Here is a 27,404-nt window from a genome sequence, read left to right on the forward strand (position 1 = left end):
CTTCGCGATAACTATGAGTAACCGAATATCCATAGTCCCCGGTCGGTCGACGAGAAAAGTCAGAGTCAATTTCGTTTTTTATCGAATAGTTTATACCGTTAAGGCGTTAACGGATTAGAGGAGAGAGATCGCGATCGGGAAAGGGAAAAAAAAAAGAAGAGAGAAAAGTGACGCACCGTTGCAACTAAAAACGAAACTCGAGCGACAGATGGCCTCGAAACGTTGTCGAGAAAAATGCTGAATGGTATTCGGCGTGCGCGATCGGAAACGTGTCAGGGGACGTGCCACGCCTTGAAAAAATAGGGAATCGAAACCGTGATCGTTCGTTGCGTTAAAAGTGCGACATGGACGTCCTCGGCGTTATATTCCTCGTCTTTCAATTCGCTTACGCTTACGAAAATTTATTGATCCTACGAGATATGAGTAACGATAATTCCTGGAAAAACAGCAGAAAATTGGTATGTGCTGCCAAAGGCGATGGGGATGCTCTCGTATGGAATATCGAGTTAAATCAGCCGGAAAACTGGTATTCGTTCAAGAGCAAGGAATACGATTTCGGTAAAGACGGTTTTTCTTCTCTCTAAAGAAACGACGTATTTTGTCGGTTCTTTTTCTTTTTTCGTACTTGCAGGCTTCCATAGTACATACGGCTACGAAGAGAGCGTCATCGATTGTCGCTTAAATCCTCATAAAAAATGCGGATGGATTGCGAACCAGTGGAAATTCACCAACTCTATATCGAGAGCAATGGGACCGGTATTGGACGATCGATGGGAAGGTCTGGCGTAAACTTTCGATAGAGACAAATCAGTCGAAAAAATAACGTCTCTCGGATCTGTCTCTTGGCGAGATATCTTTTCAAAAAGTTTCATCAGATTTCAGAGAATACGATAATTTCAATGAGATAAATCAATTCGTTCCTACGGAGAAATTGGCGAAAAACGGCGCACTCGTATTTTCGATTCGTGGCTCGACGGACGCTCACATACTGCTTTGCGATAGGGAAAATTTCCGAAATTCCTTTTGTTACTGGATCATTATCGGTGGATGGGGAAACAAGAAATCAATAATACGTAAATGTCCCCAGGGTATACCACCGGGTTATCCATTGGCCAAATCTGAATGCGCCGAAGAAAAAGCTACCAACACGGTAAGAATTCTAATTTTCAGATCGCGAAAAAGAATAAAGGGAAACCGAAAAAAGTAGTAAAAACTTTTTACGACGTAGCTCGATGTAGCATTGAATCCAGCGGAATGGAGACACTTTGTTCTCAGGTGGAACAACGTAACGCGAACGATAACTCTGTGCAACGAAAAGAAAATTCTGTTAACGTATGTAGACCAAGGACTCGTTTTCAACGATCAAGAGAATTATCACATCTTCCATAAGAGTTTAAAACCGATTTTATTCCGATTTCACATATGTGAGTTTTCGATCGTATCGAGTATTAGACGTGATTTTTTTTCTTTTTTAACTTTTTTCTCCCATTGCAGATAATTACGTTTACACGGACAAATTGAATGCCACTCTAACCAGTCCGAAAATACCCTTCCAATATCAGACTCTCTGTTTCGTACTTTCAATCGGTCTGTGCGCAAAGTGTAGCATGAAAATTTCGGTGATCGTATCCAGCAAGTACGTTTCTAATGAAACACAGACGATAGTGACAGGATTCGCGGCGGTCCATAAATTAGCGACATGGCAATACGTGAAAATTAATACGACCATTTCGTCGAACGATAACGACGACGTAACGGTACAAATCGTACCAATGATCGAGAACGAGAAGGAACAAGGCTTTTGGGCGGTGGGAGATATCCGAAACTGTTCTCCGTTAGGTGAGAATTTGTTTCCGATGAATTCAACGAGACGTACTTTATATGTCTCTCGAAAAAAACTGACGTAATTGGACTTTCAGACGCAACGAGACTCTCTAAATTGACGTTGACTAAAATCTACGAAAATGGATACCGTTGGCCCAACGTTTCGTGTCAAAAGATATCTTACAACGATAACGAAGTCGTTGACGCTATGCTCCAAGTATCGGAATTACAAAGCAGTAAGCGTGATTAAAGCGGTGATTGTAAAAGTTGCCTGGATCGTATACGCGAGCGCGTAACATCGTATATTATATTACGCGTAAACATACGTATATTATGTACGGGCCACTTTTATAATTACCGGTACAATCAATCGTTCATTTATCGTTCCGACACGTATTTGCTCTACGGCTCGGGAGACATTTCGTCGCTTTATCTATCGTGATTTCGCAGATGATTTCGACTGTCCAAACGGAAAGTTTTGCTCGATGTCCTGTAAAGACATATTCTCCGAGTTCGAGAGCGATTGTAAAAGTATTGCGATTTGTGAAAAGACAAGCTGTACGTGTTACAGAGGTTTGACGGGGAAAAAATGTGACGAGCGTAAGTTTATATTCCGTCCGTTTTAACAGGTCAGTAGTAATAGCGTCTCTTAACGACTTCTATACGATGATGTTCGCAGCTTGCGATGCGAATCGATACGGATATGCGTGCAAAGAAAGCTGCGGTCAATGCTTGCATCAACCGTGTAACTCTGTAACGGGGATCTGTACGAATTGGAAATGCAACAACGACGACAAACGATATTACGTATCGCCGTATTGTAAAACAGGTAAAGATTTGTCAAGGTTTAACGGATAATACGTAACATCGAGTGAAAATATAAACGATTCGTTTATTTCAGTAATCGACGCGTTGCCACCTCCTACTATCAACTTTCTAAATAAAACGTACGTTGGTGCTGGAATAATCGCAAAGGACGAGTATAAGGAGACGATAACCGAGTATTGTTTTCTCATTCGTGTAAATGATATTCTTTCGTATGTTTCATAAGAGAGAAAGATGATGAACGTTGGATAATGATAATCTACTCGTTCCTTTGCAGAACGATATAAACGTTTTTAAGAGCGACGTTTGTACGTACAAAGAGATATCTCGAAATACTACGGCGTTGGAAGCGAACTTTAAAGATCTGCAACCTGGAACGCGTTATACGATCTCGTGCAACTTACGAATCGGACAAGAGCGTACCGTCATAGAAGGCCTCTTAACGAACTTTACGACTCCCTGTGATCGTACGTCGACCAACAGAATTATCCTTGCGAGTAATTAATCTTCGGCATCTCCATTGATCGATTTTTCCAGAGAATATAAAGTTCAACGTTGAGGCGAACGAGACCGATTTAACGATAACGAAGGAAATAATCGGAGAAGTCGATCATCCGTGTCCATTGCGTTGGTACGATCTTTTAGTTCGGCGAAACGACACGAACGGTATCATTTACGAGGGGAATTTGGCTAGAATTCCGTTTACGGTAAAAGTCGAGCCTGGCACCATTTACGACGTAGACGTAAGTGGAAAGGATTCGCAGATCTTATCGCAAAGTATTCAAACTCAGGACGGAGGTTAGTGAAATTATCTACGAACGATTATCATCGCATGGACGCGTGAGGAATAATAATTTTTCAACGCTGCGTACGCGCGCGTAGTACCTTCGCAGGTGACAAATGTACGAGTCAGATCATTACCCAACGATAAAGTATCTATAGAGTGGGATCCACCGAAGCGGCCAAACGGAAAGATCGTAAGATACAAGATAGAGTTAAAGGTAAATTACTACAAAATTGACCAATTTGCGGGATTTGACGAAGCAAAGTTTTTGTCGCGTGCGTAGGTGAAGATTTATTTCGGCTGCAGGGATCACAAGCTACCTTCCATCCCGAGGTACATTCAAATAGATTTTACAACGGGTACTAATATTACGTTCTCGGATTTATCGGCGTACGCAAGGTATACAGTCGCGATTACCGCCTATACTTCGAAGGAAGGACTGCAAATGGAAAAAGAATTTGTGACAGAAGCTACAGGTGTTTAAAACTCGGAAGCAACGATTCACAATTTTCGGATACGCGCGAACCGATCGTTTGCAATTCTTTCAGAAATACCAAGATCGATCCTCGCTCGTTTGAGATTGGAAAATAATCTCTTTATTTGGGACCTACCGAAGGATTGTTCGACCATTTCCGGGCCGATCAAGGCAACGAGATTGATATTTAGCAGCGTCGACGATCCCGAAAGCGATCAAACGATAGAGAGGCAAACGGGCTCGATGTCGCTCGATATCGACAAAGTACCGCTGAACGGCCACGAAAGATACAAACTACGAGCGTTTCCCATACGAAATTATCACAAAGCTCACAATAACAGTGCTTACGTGGAGCTGACGTTCGTTAGCCCGCCGAAAGGTGAGTAGCGCCGCGGGTCGATCAGCGCGAACGTGTTCGACTATCACTCTCGAATTTAACTCGCAGCTCCAACGTCGGTGAGAAACCTTGAGATATACGAATTCGATGCTCGCACAATGACGATTTCATTAAGATGGCAAGAACCATCGCCGCCGAATGGAGAGATAGATCACTATCTCGTCGAAAACTGCTACGGGCGATTCTGCCAGAATAAGTACAAATATAAATCAGCGAATCGACGCTGTACGCTTTGGGACGATTACGTCTGCTCGAGGATCAAATTGTCGATCGAGATGTATTCCACGATAATCGTAAGCACGACGTTCCATCGATTACGCGTATCGTAAGGCGGATAGAATCGTACGCATTTCCCATGATCTTTCAGGTGACAGCTTACAACAAAAACGTCAGCCATCCGGGCCAACCGTCGTACATCGATTACAATCCGTATGCAATTGGTAAGTTGATATGCGATGTACATACGAGTATAGATGGGCTGTCCCACCTAAATCGGAGATATAATTCGGAGTGCCGGTTTCGGTTGGACGGACTATCCGTATACTGGGCGTACTCGTACGTACATCGATTAAGACGCTACCGTCTTGGTAATTTCTTAGCCGGAAAACCGGACGCACCGAAGAATTTCACCGTTCGATTCGGCGAGGAAGGCGTCGCGAATTTGAGTTGGTCTCACCCTTGGAGAACGAGCGTATCGCTCGCCGAATTTCTTATCAGAGCCGAAGTAATCGAGAGTAACTTGAGAGGAGAGAATTTCCTTTCGGATGGGGAACGACGTCGATCTTGTCGCTATCGAATCGTCGATTATCGACGAGAGTACGAGACGACTATGAATCTGTTATCGTCGACCGAATATCGATTGAGCGTACTCGCCGTAACCATCGATAAGAAAGAGGGTGAGAAAAAGATCATCTCGATTCGTACACCAAACTCTGTCGCTTTCGAGGAGGACAAATTGACGTACACGGTCGTGAGCAATACGACGATTCTTTTGAAAATCCCAAAGGTCGTGAACGATACTAAAAACAGTACGATGTACGTCGTGGTAAAGGGTAAATATCCGTGCGAGCGATACACGAGGTTGAACGAGTATCTGACCAGAGAGGCAAGCGTTAAGCGCGACGAGAGTGCCTGGCTCGCTGCGATCTTTTCCGTAAGTATCACAACCCCCGTGCAACCCGACGTAAACTATCATCGACTCACGACGTTAATCATTTTACAAGCGTTCTTCGTCCTTCGTATCTCAGACAGATCAATATTCCGGGAAAGAATTCTACGTGGGTGACGATCGGGTCTACGCGAAGGCTAAAAATTGTCCGTTGAGTCCGGACAATCTGTATACGGTGATCCTGATATTGCAAGCCGATGAGACTTGGTCGCGTCGACTCGTTTTGGCGTCGATTCGCTCGGCTTACGCATCGAAGCGATACGAGATCTGGCCAATTTTGCTCGTGGTACTTCTCGTCGTCCTTTTCATTGCATTTAATCTTTATCGAAGGCACGAATCTTGTCTTTTTATTCCATCGTATCGTTCCGTTTGGTTCTATCCTACATTGATCTCTATACAATTTTCCCTTGTTCTCTCTTCGGCTCAGACGTACGAGGGAAGGACCGAAGACGAACATTATCCTCTTACGCGAGAACGTACGAACGAGCGAGAATTTCAAGAAAGTCGTGCCTCCGTCGCCGATTTCCTTTTCGGAAAGGCGTTCCTCCTTGCGCCAAAGCGTCACGACGGACGAGGACGCATCGCGCGTGATCGAAACGACAGAAAATTGCGATCCACGCATGCCGATCAAGGTGAAGGACTTTGAGGATTACGTGAGAAAGGCGATAGAGTCGGGTCTGTTGGACAGGCAATACGAGGTATCGTTAAACTTTGTTCGATGCTCCCTCTTAGGGGTGTAGAGACGCTACTAGGCGTCTCGACTCATGCGACACGCATTATCGACGAAAATGATTCGTTCAAGACGTTTCCGAGGGGTCAAACGAAGCCGTGGGACTACGGGAAGTTGGCGGATAACAAATCGAAGAATCGTTACGGAAATCTCATAGCGTGTAAGTAAGACGTCAAGAATCACTTAGCGATAGCGATAGGTACGGCCGCTCGCTAACGTGGGATTGCTTAGATGACGAAACCCGAGTGATATTGAGGAAACTCCCGGATGACCCTTTCTCCGATTACATCAACGCTAATTACATCAAGGTGAGCGAATGACTTGGCTAGGAACGTCCTCGTTCGTTCGTTGTAGAAACTCGTCTTTTAACGATCCAACGTTGCTTGCTTTCGAATAACATGGGAAAAGGGTTACAAAAAGGAAAAACGTTACATAGCGACTCAAGGACCAAAGGCTAACACGATCGTCGACTTTTGGCGCATGATTTGGCAAGAGGAGGTCCTCGTTATCTGCATGCTCGCTAACGTCGTTGAAAATGGAAAGGTTGGTTCAAGGCGGGCTCATAAAGCATATTTTGTCCTTAAATAAACGTCGCGTTAAGGTTTCGTCGCGTTTCGTAGAACAAGTGCGAACGATATTGGCCGGACATCGGTAAGAGGAAGAAATACGGTGACGTAACGGTCCTTAACGCCAAGCACAACGTCTTCGCCGACTACACCTTCAGAATCTTGCACGTAACGTGCGATGACGAAACCCGCAAGGTAAATCGAAGCTCGTACACGAAGATGAGATAAAACGCGTTAACTTTCCAACGAAGAATCCGACGATATTTCTACGTAAGAGTCGGCTCGTTTGAATCGTGCCTTGAAAACTAGGTCGAACATTTGCATTACACGGCATGGCCCGATCACGGAGTACCGATGTACACGCACTCCGTCGTCACCTACTTGAAGAAACTTTTGGCAACGCAAATTGGAAACGGACCCATGGTCGTTCACTGTAGCGCCGGCGTAGGTAGAACCGGGACCATCGTTTCGTGCGACATTTGTCTGAGACGCGCAGCGGTCGAGGGGGTAAGTAAGAAGAAAGACGGGTAAGTAACGAGAGGAGAAGAATAAAATCGCAAGAAGTAAATTTCGATCGATCGATCGATCTTTAGGTCGTCGACGTCTTCTCGGAGACGCGATCGATCAGAAACGAAAGGGCCAACATGGTGAACAATAAGCAACAATATTTGTTCGTTCACTTGGTCCTGATAGATTGTCTACTCGCTTTACCAACCTCGTTACCATGCAACGAAGCCCTACCAACGAAGATCAAGGAATTAAAGAAACAATTGGGAATACAATGGCAAAGGTACAGGGATGCATCCGCATTATCGGTGTTTTTTTTTTTTTCTTTTTTATTATTTTTTATAATTACCTACTACGCCCTAAGTCTTTTTTTTCTACTTTTGCAGACTCGAAGACACTGCCTGGCAAAGCGAAGCCCTTCGGCCTCCGATCTCGCAAACGTCCTTGTCGGAGTCTAACCTAGCCAAGAATAGATATCCAGAATTAGTATCAAGTTCGATCGCTTTCGTCCGATATTCCGAAAAGTCTTAAACTCGGTCTGCGCGCATACACTTCCTAACGCAGCATTCTCGTTCGTTCATTTTTAGAAAAAATCAGCAGAATATTCTTGAAAAGATATCCGGCGCAGGACGAGGACAGCGATTACATAGCCGCGGTTTACGTCGACGGAGTCAGGACACAAAATCAATATCTGTCGAGCCAACTACCACTGCCATCCACGTTCAACGACTTTTGGAGAATGATCGCCGAATTTAAAGTCGAGCTCGTCGTCGTTCTACAGCCCCCCGATACCGACGATCCCGTTAGTAACGATCGAACGACGTTAAGAATACGATCGAACGAGTCGCGTTAACTCGATGATCCTTTTCAGAGCTGTTGTCCTCTCGTTCCGACGACCACCGAGTTTAAACCGACTCCTTATATAAACGTGATTACGAAGGACCTCGCGGAAACGGAATATTACGTGTCTCGTAGATTGACGCTCGTCGATAACTCCGAGGTAATAGAGACGATCGATGAGACGGAATCGACGTTTATTCGATTTCAACGTTTTTCAGAGACCCAAGACGGAACATCCGGTAACGATCTTAACTTGTACGCAATGGGAATCTGGGAGAAATAAGGATCCTCCACCGGTAATCGCGTTAGTAACCTTGTGGCAGGCCGCAGGTCGAATAGCTAGGATCGATAGTCCGACGGTCGTACTTTGCCAGTAGGGTTCCTCCGACTTTTCTCGTGATTTGTCGTCAAAAGAAACGAAATGCACACGTGTATAATCTCTTTTTTGTTAGCGACGGCGTAACCGGCTGCGGTGTTTATTTGGCGCTGAGTTTTCTGTTAGAAAGAATGGCCGTCGAAAGGGAATGCGACGTTTGCTTGGCCATTCGAGCGGTAAAACGATCCAGACCGGATTTCGTTCGATCTCTCGTAAGCACGACGAACGCCTTCCTAAAAACTCGTCGATGAAAATGTTTTAACAAGGCGATTTTTTTCCTTACAGAAAGACATGGAGTATTTGTACAACGCGGCGTTAACATATACGGAATATTTCGAAACCTATGCTAATTTCTCTTAAAATTGAAACCAACGAGAGCACGAGGATTACACTCGCTTTATTGTACGATAATAAATTGAATAAAGATGGTAACGCTCAATATGCTCCTATCCGATTCCGATCATCGATCTACCTGGTCGTTGAACGAGAGAAAAAAAGAAAGATAAAAGAAGAGAAAGAGACGGAAGGCGGCACCTGCCCTACCCTACCTTCCGCACCGACTCGAGCTTCTCGATTTCCCCGATAGAGAGAGCTTCGATCGAAGCGAGTACGATAAACCGTAAGTTCTTTGGAAAAAGAGAGGCGTAAAGTCGACGTTCCGTAAACGCTTGCTGCTCGATCTCTCAACGCGCATCTCGCACAACGATTGGACTCGCTGTTGGCATTTCTCCGTGCTACGTCTGTTGCCAAGGACATTGTCCTTCTCCTCGCGTCGTCGTGGTCGTCGTCGTCGTCGTCGTCGTCGTCGTCGTCGTCGTCGTCGTGGTCGTTGCCGTGGCCGTTGCCGTTGCCGTCGTCGTCGCGAGAAAAAAGAAATTCTTCGCCTCTTATCGTACAAGAGATTCAAGGTCGTCGTAAATCGCGAGGAGCCAGCGAAGGAAGGTGCAAACGAATAGCGACGAGTAAGTATACTCTTTTGTTTCGTCTGCGTTTAGCGCTGCGTTTCGAGTCATCGTCGCGCGAACGAGTAACGACGACTCCTCGAGCAAGGACTTGCCAGACGAGAGAGAAAATTAGCCGCGAGAGAATCGCGTCCTCTTTCCTTCGAATCGACTTACGAGCTTTTTGAGAAAAACTTGACACGCGTGTGTCATGGTTCGTTTCAAGGCCACAGGGAGACGTGGACATATTGGCCGCGTGAACTCGATACGCGTCGAACGCGCGACGATTCGCTCCAGCGGAGTAGACCGCTGAAAAGCTTCCTTTCGATCGCGCATTCCTCTACTCGAGATCGAATCGATAGGAGGAGCCTCGAGACGAAAAAGAAATCGAGCTGCGAACGTACGATTGTGTGCTTGGCACGTCGCGCGAGACCGCTTGTTGTTCCCTTTTCCGTTATATAAGAAGCACGCTTCACGAATGTGCCATAGTCGGCCATCTTGATTGACGTCATGCGTGGCGCGCAATTTAATCCTACGCTCCACGTAAATCCCAATCGTCGCGCGAACTCTTTCGCCTCGTTTCAACGATCGATCGAACCTATCTCGCGTTTTCGTTTACCCTGTCGGATCTATTAGAAGAATTCTCGCTTCGTAAGGACGACTTTTAAGCCTGGTGGATGCGTCCACTGTTCCGTCCACGTGCGTCAACGCACGTTTCACTCAACGATCGAAAGGAAACGATTCGTTCTACGCTACGTCATAAACGTCGCTTCGAAACGAGTCGTGCCGCTTGACAATCGCTTGACATTGTCTCGCAACGCCTCGTTAATTCGACAGATTCGTAAGATCTTTTTCCGGCAAAGCGACTCTCGCGCGAGAAACAGGGGGACGTAGCGTCGTAAAAACGATCTCCTTTGTCAGGGTGCCTTTAAGAGTACAATTTTTTTTATCGATTTCGCGAGCAAACAAGAGATCTTGTTTCCTCTGCGCACGAGCAACGTCGTTAAACGATCGCGCCTAACTCCGACAATCGATCCGACCGTGGCCCAAGTTGACAGCAATTTAAAATCGCTTCTCCTCGCCGGATACGCGGAACGGACGGATTAGAGATTTTCTCGCAAAGCGCGCGATCATTCTGGATCATCTTCAATTTCTCGAGCGCGCGTAACGCGATATCCTCCCATTTTCCTTTTTCATTTTTTCCTTCGTTTATCGGCGGAGATAAGATCGTCTTTTTTCTTCCTCCTTTTCCTGTCTCTCTTCTCTTTCTTTTTTCTTTTTTTTTCGCGTGTAATGTACGGACGAGACGGAGGGATCTTCTCGAACGAAAAATGAAGACACAGGGTCTTTTCAGGGGGAAAAAGAGAAAAATGTCGAATGCCTCGGCAAGGAGTAGCAAGGAGAGCAGAACGGAATCGGTCGCGAGAAGCTGGACGCCTAAGCCCGTTCTAGATCCAGAAATAACGAAAGATCTTCCCTTGATCGACGCCTACGTGGGCATTCTGAAGGAGAAGAAGGACATATCCAAGGCGATCAAAGCCATATCGATCGTTTTGCCGGGTTTCGATCACTTGAAACGTTGCTCGTCCAACAAGATCCTCCTGGCACCCGTGAAATCTTTCGATACGAACGACGACGTGCCGGTCCAGGAACGACTAAAGATCTTTCTCAAGGAGAAATCTTTCGATCTCGCTCTCTTGGAAGACGATTTGCGCGTCGTCAAGGTTCCAGGAAGAAACGCGAGGTCGAAGGCGCAGGCGGCTCGTGCCTCGAAGGTTTGGCCGTTGAGGTTTCATCCCGATCCTTTCCTCGAGGCGATCGTCGACGGGTCGATTTTCAACGAGGATCAACTACGAGGAATCGACAAGTACATGACGGTCGCCGTAACAGCGGCTAAATTGGAGGCTGTCGGCGATTCCGATTGCAACGGCAGCGCCGTCGTCGTCGATCCCGAGGACGGCGGTAAGGTCCTCGCGATCGCCGCTTCGAAAATGGACCGACATCCGATGTGGCACGCGTCCATGTTGGCCGTCGACCTGGTCGCCGAATTACACGGCGGGGGTGCTTGGAACTTGTGCGAGGAAGGAGGTGTCGGGCCCTCTCGAGTCGGCGACCGGAACTTCGAAGGAAGAATGAAAACTATCAAAAGAAAATACGAGGAGGAGGCGCCGCTTTGTTATCCGAGGACGTTGTCCAAGATAGAAATTCCCTCGGTGGGATCCCTCGAAGCTAAATGGAAATTACAAGGTCGGCGAAATAACGCTCCTAAAAGAGCCGACGCCATCGCGGAGCCAAGTACGGGCGAGAAGTGTGGTCCGTACTTGTGTACCGGCTGTTGGGTCTTCTTGCTGAAGGAACCGTGTCCGATGTGCGCCATGGCCCTCCTTCATTCGAGAGCGGCGAGAATATTTTACGGCGCGTCGAACGCGAGGACCGGTGTCCTAGGATCCAATGGGATCTTGCACGCGGTTCCGGGACTGAATCATCGTTATCGCGTTTGGAGTGGAATATTGGAAGGAATCTGCGAGGAGGTCTCCAACGAAATTCAACGAAGGAACGTCGAGCCCGTGGATTGACGACGTCCGATTCTTCTCCGATTTCTTCCGGGGCGGGATATCTACCCGTCGTCCGCCTTACGACCGATTTACGATCGCGAGATCAATAGCGAGAGCAAGTGGAGGAACTTGGAAAAGAGACGCGTGATCCGTGCGCTGATCGTTAAGAGCAATGATAATATGAGAGCGACCTTGGTACGTCGGTATAATTTCCAACGATGCCTCCGAGTCCGCAGCATCTGCTCCTATTTCCTTCTTCGTGCGAGCGTCGTTCGTACGTGCTCTACGTATCGCGTTGACGCTCGCGCGCTCGCCTCTACGTACAACGACGCTTTGTACTTCCACGATCGTGGAAATTCTCCTTCTCCTTCTCCTTCTCCTTTGTCTTTTGCTTCGTTTCGCTCGAGCGGCCTCCGTCTTTGCATACTTTGTCAATAAAGTAACGAACGTGTCGAAGAAACACGAGATAAATCATTTTCTTACGCCTTTCCACACGTTGGTACTTACTTCCGCTTACAAGATACAACGATTACCACAATCGTCGTAGTTCCATGACACCCGCGCGAGTCGAAATAATTCATCTCGACGATGCGATGTGGTAACGCGATTACGTGATCCCTCCAAACGAAATCCATCGTAGATACGGTGGGAAAGAAGTGATGACGAAGGAACGTTAGATCGATGACGAAACGACTCGCCCGTTTCCAGTATTTCTAGCGTTCACTACTTGCGCGTATTCGTCGTTCCGTTAAGTCTCCCATTCGAGGGTCGGCGAGATTTTTAGGCGGAGACAGACGGACGGACAGAGAGAGACGGAGAGAGACGGAGAGAGAGCCGTAATCTTTTCGACGCGGTCGTGTCCGCACGATAGGCCTGTTCCACGAACGCTTTAATTCTCGTGTAAGCGAACGGCGTGTACGAACATACGTAGAAACGATGACCCATCGGATTGACTCCAATCAGCGAAAACGCGAGAGACGCGAGACGCGATGGAAGTCGCATCATTCACGATTCACCGACTACCGATCGATGTGCACGAGTATGCCTTGCGGCGAAGGAGAAGAACGGAAAATTTTTGAAGATCGAACGAGAGTAGCGAACGCTGGTGCTTTTCGCCGATCGGCCGACCTTCTTCTCCTGCTCTAACGAAATTCCATTCTATAGATCGTTCGTCGACCAAAAGCATTCTAGGTATTTATACGAGGAACGCTTCGATTAATACGTCGTATACATCTTTTTTGTTGCAGATACCATCGTCGTTTTCGAAGGATTTGCTTTAGAAAAAGAGATGGAAAACGCTCGAAGAAGTTGAGGAAGTGAAGAAGTGGGTCTCGCGAGCGAGTTCGAGCTCGATATCAGAGATAACGTCTAGAGAGAGAAAATAATTAATCTGCATAGCAAACAGACGACGCGTCGCTTTTACTTCTCTCCATCTAATCGTCACAGTTATTCGAAGCAGGTATTCGAAACAGTAGATACGAATCGGGAAGAAGGAGGGAAGGAGAAAAAGAGCGAACCTTGCGAGCTGAAAGACGGAGGAGACTTCCATAATATAGAGCAGAGTCGCATTTTGCTCATCAACACTGAGTGATTCCAATTGACGATCGTCTCGACCCTCGGGCTTTCGTCTTATTGGTCAACCTTTTAATACGTTGCGTTACCATTGGATCGCTTCTTTCGACCGATCGACGGCACACTCGCTCGAAAAGGCTCTTCGTAGGCACAGTATCGAATCGTCCATCGAACGAAGCGATCGATATCTCTCTGCCTACCTTTATTTCTCTCCCTCTCCCTGTTCGTCCGTCCGTCCGTCCGTTCGTCCATCCATCCCCATCTATCTCGATCGAATTTATCTTTGAGCATTTAGTAGAAACGTGGTCTCTACCAGGCCTAGTGAAGATCAACGCAAAACGATTTGCTGTCCGTCGACTCTGCTTGTAATATCGGCTGAATGGCTATCTATTGGCTCTTGCTGTTCGAAAGACTTTGATCGGTTTTCATAGCTCGCTCGAAGATAAAAAGTATATATGCAAAGTTCTAGAGGAAAGCGAAAGTGTTCGAACAAAAGAGGAAAGAAAGATACGTCGTTCGTTTTGGAGTGAATTTCACGAAAAGTCGGTACACCTTGGCACGCGTTGAATATTTTCGAAATCGTAGAGGGAGAAATCTGACGGATCAGTGGTGCCTAACGCACGGAATTTCGCTCCTGCTTCTAAAGAGAGTTTATTTTTTTGTCGGCGCAATGGAGCGAAGGATTCTGAAAATGTGGTGATAACGTGCGGAGGCAGAGGCCTTTGACAAACAAGACACTATCCAATGTGTGAGCAATAGTCGTTAGAAAAGAAAAAGAATTAGAATTCAACGTCAGGTTCGTCGTGTCAGGTGATACGTATGACCGACAACTATCTACTCGTGAAGTAATAAAGACTAATAAAGGAAACAAGAGAGAGAAAGAGAGAAAAAAGAAACACTTTATCCGTATTGCGATAGGAAAGGGGTGGATAAAAAATAAGAATAAACGAAAAATCTAAAAACAAGATGCATTGCAGCCAAGGCGTGGCAATGGTATTCGAAGACGCGTTCGTCGTCTTTTCACGTTTTTTGTCGCTAAAGTCGCGGGGCTGCGCACTTTTGGAAACACATCGGCAGCGCGAAACCACCGGCATCAAGAAACTTTACAACAGTTTCTTCGTGATGTTCTAAGGGAAGCTGGAATTTGGATATATTCGCCCTCTAGAAGCCTACGAGTGGTCGGGTGATGCGCTTCCGTACGCTTCCGGAGTGTCCAAAGAGCCGGAGCCGAAAAAAAATCGAAGAAACTCGAGATAAACGGAAGTACGCTCGGCGAAGGTGTGCCTTTTGATCGATCGAGGAGGGAGGGAGGGAGGGAGGGAGGGGCGGGAGGGAGGGAGAGAGAGAGAGAGAGAGAAAAGGATACTTCGACGAATGTCTGCGAACGTCAAAATTCTTCCCGGTCCCTCGTTCGCAATTGTCACATCGATGATCGATTATGTCGATTAGACGAAAAACCGCAAGACGGATTTCTTCGTTCTCTCCCGACTTGTTCTTTCGAGAACGTTTTCATTTCCTAGAGGATAAGGCTAGATAAGATCGGAGACAGCTGAATTTGAATCAGGATATCGCGCTATCGTCGATTAGCGTCGAGGCCGCTTAATGGAGCTCCAAATAATAATGGATGGCGGTACGGAAACCCTGAACGAAGCTATGTGGTTCGCGGACACTCCGTCGCCGCCGTACGAACAACTGTCGCCTAATCGTCCGAACAGATGCGACGGAATAGCAGCGCAGCAAGTAAGTAGAAAGGAGCGCTCGCGGACGCCCGTTCCTCTTACGATAACGCAACTTCGTTTGTTCCCGATCCAGGTAGCCGCCGATTATAACGATTCTCGGGATACTTTGTGGCAAGACAAGCAGAACGTGCTGAAAAGCTGTCCGGAAGAGGGTACTGCTCGAATACGTTCGAGCAACGAGTCGCCGTGTCACGTGTCCTCGTCTCCCGAGCAACAAACGAGCAGTCCATCTCAGCCAAACAATTTGAAACGTCGAAGCGCTGCCGGCGAACCGACGATACAGCCCGTTTCGGAACTCGATAGGAAGCACGCTAGAAGAGACGGTCAGTACGCGAGAGAGGGCGTTTTATCTCTTCCATCTAGAATGAAATCACCTGTTGCCTGCTGAATCGTTCCCGCACGAAAGGCACGACTTCGAAGCGTTTGCCACGCTATCCTCTGCGGGTCAATTATCAATTTACGAGTGACGACCGCGTCTTCGCGTAGTACCGTTCCGGTTCGCGTTAGACGTCCCTCCTATGCTCCCTCCTACACGTGTACCGACTCCGTCTTCTCGCGTCCGCTGCGTCTATACGTACTCGCGTGCACGAGTACGCGATAAATCTCGTTTCGCATAATGGAAATTGACATCTTCCTCTTCTACGCGACTTAACTCGGACGCGACGGGGAGCGGGCCACGTACCCGAATCTCGCGACGGTCGATTTTACGCCGAAATCTCGAGAGGGAAAAATGATTATTACGTTATTGATTCCTCCCGACTAATGCTCCTACAATAGCTCCGAGTCGCTCCTCATTATCTTGAAGTCGTTGCCATAGATAAATCATCTTAAAGGTCGTGGCCAAACGACCCCGATCGCAATGTCGTAGCCACAGCTACTACGTTTTACGTCTTCTTCGGAAATCGAATTCGTTTCTGCGATTGGACGGATCTTTAACTTGGACGTGTCTCCTTGATCCTCCGTACGAATTGTAAATTTCTCGCGCAAAGTTAATGGACGTGGCGAGCGAGAGTCACGGCTCGTGCCAGTTCGCTTTTGCATCGTTGGAAAAGCAACGCGCCGCTTTTTGGTACAAATCCGACGCCTTGTTCGCCCACGTGGTCAATCGTACTGATAACTCTTGCTTCGAGTACATAGTGTATCGAGCAGATTAGTTCACTGTTGAAACGAGAAAGAGAGAATCCGTCGGCAGTATTCTCCAGCGCGATTAAATTCCCTAAGGGTCCGACGATAAGAAGAAAAGAGTACTTTCTTTTCGCGTGGTGACTTTTATTTTCTCAACGGTGCCAAGTAGAATGAAGTGGAGTGAAGTCGAAAGATCAAGGGTGTCGTATTTCGAAAGTCGACGTTATTCGCCGATAACGTTAAAACATCGACGACGTTACCCGTCCTCTCAGGATACGAAAGAGAGAGTCGGTCCGATGCATCATCAGTATCATGCCAATTGCGGGAACTTTCAAGGCGGTACGAATCGATCCATTGTATTCGGACGAACGCGTTCCCCCTTCGATTTGCACGATTGCTTTGTCCTCTTCTCTCGAAGATGAATGTCCGAATGGAATTGAGAGAAAGAAGAGGAACGGAGGAGATTCAAGCTAATCTTTTGCTCGTAGGATCCATCGGAAGCAATGGTTCCGGTCAAGGTTGGTCCACACAGGTGGAAGAACTCGCGGAACATCTGGCCGACTTTGACGGATCTTTGTCCGCGCTGGCGGCTTCCGATCTTGCCACGGCCGTCGCCTCCTACAATATGAGGTAAGACGGAAAAGTTCTTTTCCGAGGCGCTCCGAATTTCGATCGAACGACGAGATTCAAAAGTTCGCGCGCTCGTTTCCCTCTCGGTCGGTAGAACGTTATCGGCGGACGTTAGTACCGTCGGTCGATAACGTAGGTCTCCAACGTTGAACCGAGCTTGCATCGAATCTCGATCGAACCGTGTGCAGAAGTCGGAACTAGAGTCGAGACAGAAATCCGGTTCTAACCGGACGCAGTAGTTGGCATTACGTCGTACCAGCGACACGGCCACAAAATTCTAATCGGCCTCGGTTACTCTCGACGCGAGTGTAGCGTCTATGAAAAATCGTGCGTACGTTAGGAGATAACGAATTTTTTCTTTAGACAAAGGAATGAGACGACCTTACGGAAAGAGGATATACTACGTCGTAGACGTGTGGAAAATATTTTTCCGTTCGAAACGTAAACGTTTGTACGCGCGCGGGTACGACACTATGTAAATAGTAAGGGCTTCGTTCGAAACGCGTCGATAATGTAGTAATTTTTCAAGTTCGCGGAGGCACATCGATATTTGACGATATAGGTTTATGCGCGCGTACGCGCGCGTTCATTCAAAGAGAGAAAGAGAAAAAAAATAACTCGAACGCAATCTCTGCCGCATTTATACACATATGTACGCATTTATCGGTATCGATCCGAAACAGTGCGACGATCATTGGTACGTTCGCAAAGATCGTTCGATAAAGTTTGTTGTTACTTCGAGATATATACGTGTAAGTATGTAGGAAAAAATACAACTCGAAGGAAAATCCTCGTCGCGTTTCGCATGCGTTCTTATTTAATAAATCACTAGTCGCGAGAGAGATAGAGATAGAGAGAGAGAGAGAGAGAGAGAGAGAGAGAGAGAGAGAGAGAGAGAGAGAGAGAGTGAGAGAGTGTAAGGCTGAAAGTGTGCGGTGGAACCGTCAGTGATCAGCTGACGCGATATAGAGTGCACGTGGAGAATATTTCCAAACGTCGAATCTTTTCGATAATACGATCGGTTTATTATTAGCTTAGTCGGATTTCGAGTGGTGCAAATCTTGTACGTATCTATAAACATCCTAGAATTACCGCGAGTGTGCTTCTGTTTACAAAATAGTCATCGAAAGAGGCTGCTAGAAGTGCGAATCGAAAGTAAGGCCTTTCGAAATTGCGATCCACGAGTATTTTTAATAAATACGAAAATAACAAGTCGAGAGATACGATAACGCGATTTCGTAACGATTGATGGGAAAAAATGCATCAGTATATAAAAAATGGGTAAGTCGAGAAACAATTTTTTTTTTTTTTTACCCCGTTGAGTTTTTGCAACAAAGTTACGCTCGGCGAACGCGCCAGCTCGAACTTGAGATCTCCATTGGAATCTCGCGCAAAAAAGTTTTCCGCTATTCGATCGGTTTATTCATTTGTACTAAAAAAAAAAAAAACTTTTACAGGACTGATATCAAAGTCGGTGCACCGGTCGGAGAACCGGTGCGTTCTAGTTTCGGCTGACCTTAGTCACTCAGTTTTTATCATATCGGTTCCTTTCTCTGTATCTCTCTTTCCATCATCCAAAATGCTTTTTATCTTTTCTGCCGAGCACGAAACCAAAAAAAAAACGGATGAATCGTGACACGAAATTGTCTAAGATAACGCGTCGAATTTATTTAAATTTTCGAGAGATCACGGAAAAGACACGAATAGAGAAAGCGAGAGAGAGAGAGAGAGAGAGAGGAAACCGCGATTACGCGTCAACTATCCGATAATTTAAAAAATACGTTAATCGCTAATATTTCTGCAAGACCATCCGCGATATCGACGTTCGACTTCGCACCTCGTTCATCACGTGACTCTAGAAACATGCGCTCGTTGTTTTTATTACTATTGAATTATTATTATTATTATTATTATTATTATTATTATTATTTTCTGCTTCGGCTCCTTGCTAAAAAGAAATACGTTTGGTGACATTTTCAGCGAAGCTTTACTCGCCTTTCCATCGGTCTTCAAGCAGGAAGCACCGTCACCGGAAAATCAACACAACAATTCGAAGTAAGTAACGCGTCTAATAAAACGCGCTAACTCGTCGATATCGAGGTAATAAAAGGAACGTCGATCGAGAAAGAAAACAGACGGAGAAGATCGAACGGAATTTACCAGGACGCTCCCCTGCAAAGAGACGAACCGATAAACGTTCGATAAATGCTTCACGTTCGTCTTTATCGTCGTGCTTCTGACTCCTTCGGGTCAGAATCTTTAGTCCCACGCCTCGTAGAGACTTATCTGCGTCGAGAGAGAATGAGTTAACTGGCAGTGTTGAGTACTAGTCGAGCTGGTCGCCTCGTTAAAGACGATTTATCCCAAATCTTTGAGATCGAAGTCGATGAATCTCCGGATAAACGCAACTCCTTGCAATATCGCATTGAGAGAGATCTCGCGCGATTTATCTCTTTCTTATGACGATTTTAATCGCGAGGACTCTTTATCGTGCGGTTTGAAAGGAGATATCGAGTCTCGTTCGATGCCTGATCGCAAGGGGTTAACGGATAGGTCATGTAAACCGTCGGAACGAGAGAGGGAGAGAGGGGGTGGGGAAACAATGAAAAGTTCCAAATTAAAAGTCGCTTCTTCCACTCTTCTAAATTTATAGTGAGTCGATCGAGGCAACTGTTGCATTCGACGAGTATTGTAGCGATGCGTGTTGCAGCTTGAATCACGTGACCCAGAGAGCAATAAACGGGCCAGCTCCGAACAATGCGAGCGTCGGTACGATCGAAGCGGATAACAACAACAATGGACAGACCACGGCGGCGAGTCTTCATCAGCTGCTCTACTCGGGTAACGAGGAATATCCGGCGACGTCGACCTCAGGAAATCACGTTTCTTCCTCCCAACAAGGAAACGAGTTCAACGAGGATTGTCGGTAGGAAATAAAATGCCAAGCTAAAGGCAAAAACCAAACGATCGACCGCGTGAAAAAGTTGACGGAGAAAGAAATCTTCCGTTCGTAGGTTCCAGTACGTTCTTGCGGCGGCTACCAGCATCGCGACGAAGGTCAACGAGGAAACGCTTACGTACTTGAACCAAGGTCAGTCGTACGAAGTCAAACTGAAGAAACTCGGGGATCTGTCGGCCTACCGCGGAAGGATTTTGAAGGTACTTGGTCATGCGCTTTCCTAGCAAAAAGGAGGAACCCTTCAGGAAGACTCTTATGTTTGGGTAGCGGCATCTTAAAAAACGCTTCGGTGATATGTCACGAGATTATACAAGCGAGCTCATGCTGGTATCACGCCGACCGACCACGCTGCTCGCGGCGACTTCGTAGCTAGCCTCCGTTTAACGCTCGTTGCTTCAGGGAAGACGATCAAAGTTTCGTCGTTCCTCGCGGCGTGAGCTCACGACGTGTCCTCGACGTTCGCAAGATGCGAGTCGCCCAAACGGTGCTACAACGCCTCTGAAGGGACATACGACGTTTCTGTTTCAGTCGACGATTCGTATCTGTTTTCACGAGAGGCGCCTCCAATACACCGAGCGAGAACAAATGCTCGCCTGGCAACGCGCTAGACCCGGCGAGAGACTGCTCGAAGTGGACGTGCCCCTTAGTTACGGCATGGTGGACGTTTGTCAGCCTTCTCCGTCCAGCAACAGCGTAGAATTCATGTGGGATCCCACCAAGGAGGTTGGCGTTTACATAAAGGTAAAGAATAGAGGGCGTGCCCGGGGGGAGAGGGGCGTAAAAAAAGAAGCTATCGATTCACATACTCGTCTGGCAGATTCGTTCTTTCTCTCTCGTCAGGTTAATTGTATCAGCACGGAGTTTACACCAAAGAAACACGGTGGCGAGAAAGGTGTACCTTTTCGAATTCAAGTCGAAACCCGGTTACCCGGCGGACCCCGGCTGCACGCCGCTTCTTGTCAGGTCAAAGTGTTCAAATTGAAAGGGGCCGATCGCAAGCACAAGCAAGACCGGGATAAGATTCAACGGCGACCGCCGCACGAACAGGACAAGTATCAACCCGGTTACGATTGCACTATTTTATCCGACGTAAGTCCATCCAGCCTTCTTTCCCCTAAACCCGAATCGACCTACGCCGGACGCTTGTCGCATGCAAATGTCTCTCGTATTTACAGATTCCATTAGAAGCACTGTCGTCGTCGTCGAATTTGATAGCGCAAAACGGAGCGAGTCCTTACGCGTCGACCGAGGCAATGTAAGTACTCGTTGGCTCGTATCTCTGATAATCGAAACCGAATATGAAAATATCACGTTCGTCATCGTTGATCGTGACATCGTGGAAACGCGAGGCGCGTACTTGCGTTTGAAAAATGAGGCCGCCGAGGAGGCCGGTCGAATCGATTACGAAACGAGAGTCACAGGCGCGTCATTGGCCGCGATCGAAGTTTCCGTAATCTTGCGTTGGCGAAACAAACGTTACGCCCTTTTGCTGCATTAGATTGCGAAACGACGAGACGATTCCAAATTCTCTCGCGCGAGAGAATCGTTCGTCGTTCGTCGTTTCGAGGTCCGGCGCGCTAGTCGACTGATATTCCGATGAAAATAACTTGAAATTTTATAGCGTACCGACAAGACCGATGGACCGCTACCGAAACGCCTAACTCGTCCCTTACGTAACTCCTCCAAACGTAAATATCCGAGCAAATCGAATTTTCCCGCATAACTCGCGGTCTTGCAACTTTGATCCGCTATGGTCCGATCGATCTTTATCGAGAGTACGATTAAAAATAGGATACGACGCGAACGTTTTACCTTTCGCGCGCGCGAGAGAGAGAGAACCGTTCGTCTCTCTCTATCTCTCTTCGAATCGTCGCGGTTTCAAGTAAACAGTTACGTACAACGATTGGCTCGTTCGGCCGCCAAACGAAATGAGAAAGGTTCGAACGACGTCGTGTACGGTTTCTACACGTTCCGTTCAGTACGCAGGATCCATAGCGATCTTTGAAAAATGTTTAAGAGCGAGCAGCTAATAAACGTCGGGCAGAAAAATACCGTCGCGGTACGGCAGATATAAAACGAAACTTGGCGTGGTACGGTGTGGCGCATTAGAGCGTGCGCGCGCGCCCCAGAGAGAGCGAGAGAGAGCGCGAGCATGCAGCCGCCCCACCGCCGGCACTCGAGCACGATGAAATACGGCGAATGCGCACGGCGTTGCCGGATCGTCGAGAGCCGTCGAAGGCGGTTGGAGCAGAGCAGGGGCCGAGGAGTAAAACGGAAGGAAGGTGGAGGTTACCGACGGACCAAGAAGCAACGTTCGTAACGTTGCTAATAAACTGGCTCGAACTGGCGCGAGCCGGCATCTGGTGGAGCCGGCAGCGACGCATCGTCGCTACATAGAAAGGAGGGATGTGGAGAAAGAGACAGAGATAGAGCGAGAGAGAGAGAGATCGCACCGACGACAAATAAATTCAGAACGTCGTACGATCCACGCGTAGCGTCGGTCCGCTCTGCTTGGGGGTTTTTCATTTTTTTAGCTTGTAACTTTGCGAGCACGTTAGTCGTCTCCTTTTTCGCGAATCCTTTGTCGCGAAGTCGAGTCTCTCGAACGGCGGTGAGAGAGACGTTTCTCGCTGTTCGACGTTGGGCGATCTGGATCAACGTCGAGAACGATCCGTCGCGTAAAGGAAAGATCAAAGAGGAATAGCCAAATCGCAAACATGATCTATCGTTGAGAGATCTTCGAAGGGAATCAATGTACCATCGGTATCCGTGCGTACGGACCGGAAGTGCTCGACGAAGTTTAACGGTGTGTTACCGCTGTCATCGACCTTGAAGCGAACCCATCGACGGATTTTTCTCGTCCGTCGTCGGGAGTTTCCTCGAGGTTTTTCTCAAACGTTCGCAAGTTCCTTTCGAGTTCACTCGAGGGACCGAGTAATCCCGTTGTCTTCTTGGAAGAGTGCGTGCCGGTAGTCGCGTAACGAAGAGAGTCGAGGAGTAGAAGGATTCTCAAGAGCGATCGTTGTGCGCGCGTGTAAGGTCTCTCTTACGTAAGCGAACGAAACGGTACGGAGATCCGGAAAAAAACGTCTCGTGCGGGCGTGTACGTCGTGCGTGCGTGCGTGCACGCGTGCGTGCGTGCGTGCGTGCGTGCGGGCGTGCGTGTGGGCGGCGGCGACGGCGGCGCGTAGTGCGTGTCTCGTTTCCTCTTGTACGTCCGTCGAAGGTGACGCCAACTTGTAATCATTTTGTTTTTGTCGAGCTCGAGCTCTTTCGCGTGGCTCTCTCGAAAACAAAACGAAACAAAACGAAGGAAAATAGAGAGAGCTTTCGTTGGAAGGAAAGACGTTCGATAGAGCGACTCGCGAATCGGCGATCGTCGTCCTGAGAAAAAGAAGAAACGTTCAGGCCGTTGGAATGCTCCCGTTCGTCTGTTCGGCGGCTCGATCACCGCTATCGTCCATAGGATCGATCGACTTTACTTTCGTTCCACGGGTCAACGTCGATCTCTCTCCCACTCTCGCTATCGTAGATCGAAAAATTCTCTTCCTCTCGCGGGAAATCGTGATCATCGGTAACGAGCGATCGTTGCCGTCGCGACATGATCGTCGTTTGAGATGACGAGCGGCCTGACCGCCGCAAAGCCGAAGCCAGGGCGGTTAAAAACGCTCCTCATTCGATACATCGACGGACCTCCTCTCGTATGGCGGAATTAATTGGAATCAAACGGAACGCGAGCAACGTGGAGAGGATCGTTCGGAGAATGGACGATCGATAAAGAAAATACCACCGAGAGAGCGAGAGAGAGAGAGAGAGAGAGAGAGACGAGTAGCGAAACCGCAAAGAAAATCTTATCCGAAGATACGGAGAAATTCCTTTCTGGAATTTCGATAAAGAGGAGGAGGAGGGAGGAGAGGTGGAGGGGGAGGAGACGAGGAGCAACGAGAGCGATATTTTGACAAATAGGAACGACGACGACTACTGCTACTGCCACACTGCACTACGCTACTACGCTACTCGACGACGACGACGACGACGACGACGACGACGACGACGACAAAGGCCAACGAAAAAGATCGCGCCGGTAAAGACGAGACCGGTGATATCCGGTTTGGGGCAAGTATGCGTCAATCTAAGAGCGATCATCCGACTCGAACCGATCGGGACAACTGCCACGAAAGCTAACACGTTTTTACTTCCTTTCGAAGGCACCGCCCCTTCCATTTTTTTCTCCAAATGGACAAACGTCCGAGAAATTGCGAGAGATCGAACTAAACGTTCGATACGTCGTCGTCTTCGCTCGATAAAGAAGATTTTCGAGCGAACGAGAGATCGTAGAATTTCCTCGAATTCGATCGTTTGGAAATAGTAGTCGAGATATCGCGAAATGTCCAAGAGCTTCTCGAATTGGGACTTGAAGAGTTGCTGGACCGTTCGATCGTCGCGCAATCCTCGAGAAGAATCCTCTTCGACGGCGTTGATTTTCGAACACGAGGTTACCGTCAAAGGCGGTCCGTTAGGGATAGAAATAGTAGCCAAATTCATACACGCTCTTATTGACGGTCGAGCTAGAAGGAATCATCTTTTTCGAGGAGGATTGACGAGTCTTACTTTGAAAAGATGTCGGAACGACTCCAAGAGGATCGCTGCGAGCAAGGCGTCCAAGTTGATCTTTCGCCTGAAAACGCCTACCGTGTAAGACCAGAGAATAATATACGTAGGGATTTCGTTTCAACTATTTCTGATCGTAAGCTCTCTCTTTCTCCCCTCCCCCCATCTTTCCACGATTTCTCTCCCCGTCCTTCTCCCCTCGCCTTCTTTTCCACGTCCCTACGTGGGCGTACGAAACGCGTTATGCTCGTTTGAATTCTCGGTAATGCGCTTCGCTTTAATTGTTCCTAATAAAGTTAATTTGCGTGAAACGTGAGATTACAAATCTATCTGTCTCTCTTTCTCACGCGCTCGTTCGTTCCACCGCGTTTATCGTTCCAATTGTGATCGTATAAATGGAAGTAGAGAAGGCGCGTTCCAGTCGCGAGAGACCATATAATCGTGTACTTTCGCATCTTTTTCTAGATCACCGCAAACCCGAGCGAGCGTGGGTGGCAACGCTTCGCCCATCAGAGCACCCTCGGCCCTATCGGTCTCCGCAACCGGAGTCGTACCCTTGGTATCGGCGCCGGATGCTGCCAAAGAAAACGTAGGAACGGCACCGGCACTTCCATCGCCCGCCGCCATCTTGCCGGATCAATCTTGCATCGTTGAAACCGACAACGTTGGCTTCTCTAGGAAAAACGCTAATTCCCCGAAGCAATTGGAATCTATGAAAATAGTAATCGCGTTTTACTCGCATGCGTCAAGAGAGATTTTCCGATATCCTCTTCGCGCGTATTTATCGATTTCCTTTTTCCTGTCTCACAGGGGACGCCTTACTTCACCGAATTGGCACCCGACGCTAACACGGCGCAAACGAGCGCGTGGCTTCGAGCGGCCCGATTCAACGCTTTCGAGTCGACCTTCGCAAGTTTCTCAGCTTCCGATATTTTACGGCTCTCCAGAGACGATCTGATACAGATCTGCGGTCTTGCCGATGGAATACGACTGTTCAATGCTCTGCACTCGAAGGCACCGATGCCGAAACTCACGCTCTACTTCTCCTTGGAGAGCAACGGCTCGCTTTGGAGAGTCGCTTATCTCGATAATTTGACGAGCAACGCGCTAACGAAAAAGTTAACGAGTGCCTTGAGCCTGTCTCAGGATCGCTTGCACTCCGTGCTTTTCCTCGGTCCTCAAGGGATTCACGTTTTGGTTACCGACGAATTGGTTGCCAATATGAAGGACGAAAGCATGTACTTTGTGGAAACTATCAAAGGTAAGCATCGATCTACCTACGAACTTTATTCCTTAGAGATTCTTTAAATTTCTTTTCTTCTTTTTTCTGTTCTTTTTCTTTTTTTTCTTCTTATTTTCTATCTCTTTCCTTTCTCTTCGCAGATGCGTCCAGCGAACGGTACAAGTTACTCTTGAAATCATCGTCACGCTGAACACCGACGATACTACTCGTTAGTATGGGCATCGATTTTGAGAATCTTTATGAGAAGATAATCGAACGGAGAGCACGTTGACGCGCTATGATGCTTCGACACTTTATTCCTCGTGCAACATGATTTATAGATATATAAGCGTGTATGTCGTTATGCGAGAAAATGAGGCAACGATTCGAGCAAGTTAATCGATTTACATTCTAACGAAAGATAATGCACGGAAAGGAGTCTTAATGTCTGTTATCTTAATAATTTATGTAGTGCCAATTTGCTGCATACCTTCGTATTTATGACGTAGACGATATCGATCATCTTCGGAGTACGATAGAAACGAATACGCATCGATTGCTAATATTTCGCGTTAAAATCACTCGGCTTTATATTTTCGACAATAATCGCGACAATACGGGGAAAAATGTTTCGAGCGAATTTGTTTTTTGCCATATTAATTTATAAATCGATCGAAGTAACGTCGATCTTGAGATATCTATATATACGCGAGTTAAAAAATGGTCTCATAATGGATAGTCTCGTTAAATTTATCGTTACGTTATTTTATTTCGTCTCTAGAGAAAATCTTACGAGAAAAGCGAAACTTAATATTATTAAAAGTATATTTTTATTGCGTTACGATATTAAATGTAACCGTTGTTTCTCTTCTTTTTGTTAATCATCGGTAAGCGATATAGGTGGATAGGTAGATACTGACCTTTTAAAAACATCACATTCTGGATACCAAATGAATAACATTTACATAATAAAAAAAGAAAACAATACGTTTCATAGCTATTAACGTTGTCATAGTTATTTTATTATCGTGTTTGTTTGATTAATATACCAGGAAAACGAATAGAGCGAAATTGGAAATTCTTGAATTTCCTTCGCGAACAATGGAAAATATTTATTAAAGCGGCACGATCGAATCGTTAGGTGGATAATTTAATGTGCCTTAACGTTCCGCCGAGCATAATTCTAAATGCTTCCAAGGGGTGATATTAAGCGTGTATTAATTTGAAATTTAGGCATTTTACGTATTATTCGTATATTCGAATGTAAATCGTACAAATTTTATCGGTCTTAGCTACGCCTGGTTTCACGGAAAAACTTACCAAGTATTATACCTTGCTGTTATTTGTTATGTCGTAAGAGTTTATAGAAACTGTAATTGTTAATAGGATAAAACGAATTATAAACTTACGAATATGGTGTATATCGTTATATGTTTACAATGAAGCGTACCTGTGCGTCGAACGGCAGCTATGTTTAATGCCGTATTCGTTCCAATCGTTCGACATGATTATATCTTCAGTAATTTACATCGATACGTACAATTAAAGATACATAGTA

The 27,404-nt window shown here is 46.9% G+C and overlaps 3 protein-coding genes across 6 annotated transcripts; all 3 read left to right on the forward strand.

Annotated features, from left to right (window-relative positions):
• Positions 1–23: 23 nt before the first annotated feature.
• On the forward strand, positions 24–14,452 carry LOC127061658 (receptor-type tyrosine-protein phosphatase S-like). The gene is made up of 32 exons (XM_050988838.1): positions 24–558; positions 632–778; positions 876–1,150; positions 1,229–1,424; positions 1,495–1,839; positions 1,920–2,060; positions 2,275–2,424; positions 2,504–2,653; positions 2,726–2,844; positions 2,927–3,116; positions 3,187–3,447; positions 3,532–3,650; positions 3,717–3,909; positions 3,982–4,287; positions 4,354–4,598; positions 4,673–4,745; positions 4,905–5,458; positions 5,553–5,803; positions 5,901–6,171; positions 6,276–6,363; positions 6,435–6,511; positions 6,612–6,746; positions 6,824–6,964; positions 7,079–7,276; positions 7,363–7,559; positions 7,663–7,769; positions 7,864–8,078; positions 8,148–8,276; positions 8,335–8,489; positions 8,569–8,704; positions 8,778–9,454; positions 13,236–14,452. The coding sequence occupies exons 1-31, from the start codon at positions 345–347 to the stop codon at positions 8,850–8,852; spliced, it is 5,853 nt and encodes a 1,950-aa protein (XP_050844795.1). The 5' UTR covers positions 24–344; the 3' UTR covers positions 8,853–9,454; positions 13,236–14,452.
• LOC127061940 (probable inactive tRNA-specific adenosine deaminase-like protein 3) lies at positions 10,804–12,009 on the forward strand. The gene has a single exon (XM_050989462.1). The coding sequence runs from the start codon at positions 10,804–10,806 to the stop codon at positions 12,007–12,009; it is 1,206 nt and encodes a 401-aa protein (XP_050845419.1).
• A 248-nt stretch (positions 14,453–14,700) lies between the features above and the next one.
• On the forward strand, positions 14,701–27,254 carry LOC127061670 (transcription factor CP2). 4 transcript variants are annotated; one of them, XM_050988878.1, is made up of 12 exons: positions 14,701–15,300; positions 15,373–15,622; positions 16,913–17,054; positions 19,035–19,109; positions 19,708–19,980; positions 20,069–20,213; positions 20,518–20,754; positions 20,854–21,102; positions 21,189–21,268; positions 25,090–25,345; positions 25,435–25,885; positions 26,008–27,254. In XM_050988878.1, exons 1-12 carry the CDS (start codon positions 15,163–15,165, stop codon positions 26,055–26,057), a joined length of 2,346 nt encoding a protein of 781 aa, XP_050844835.1. In that variant the 5' UTR covers positions 14,701–15,162; the 3' UTR covers positions 26,058–27,254. The 4 variants fall into 4 exon arrangements, with proteins under 4 accessions (XP_050844835.1, XP_050844836.1, XP_050844837.1 ...); XM_050988879.1 differs by having other exon boundaries at positions 20,542–20,754; XM_050988880.1 differs by having other exon boundaries at positions 19,765–19,980.
• Positions 27,255–27,404: the final 150 nt, after the last annotated feature.

This window comes from Vespula vulgaris, chromosome 2 (assembly GCF_905475345.1).
Source record: "Vespula vulgaris chromosome 2, iyVesVulg1.1, whole genome shotgun sequence".
In the NCBI taxonomy this organism is placed as follows: domain Eukaryota; kingdom Metazoa; phylum Arthropoda; class Insecta; order Hymenoptera; family Vespidae; genus Vespula; species Vespula vulgaris.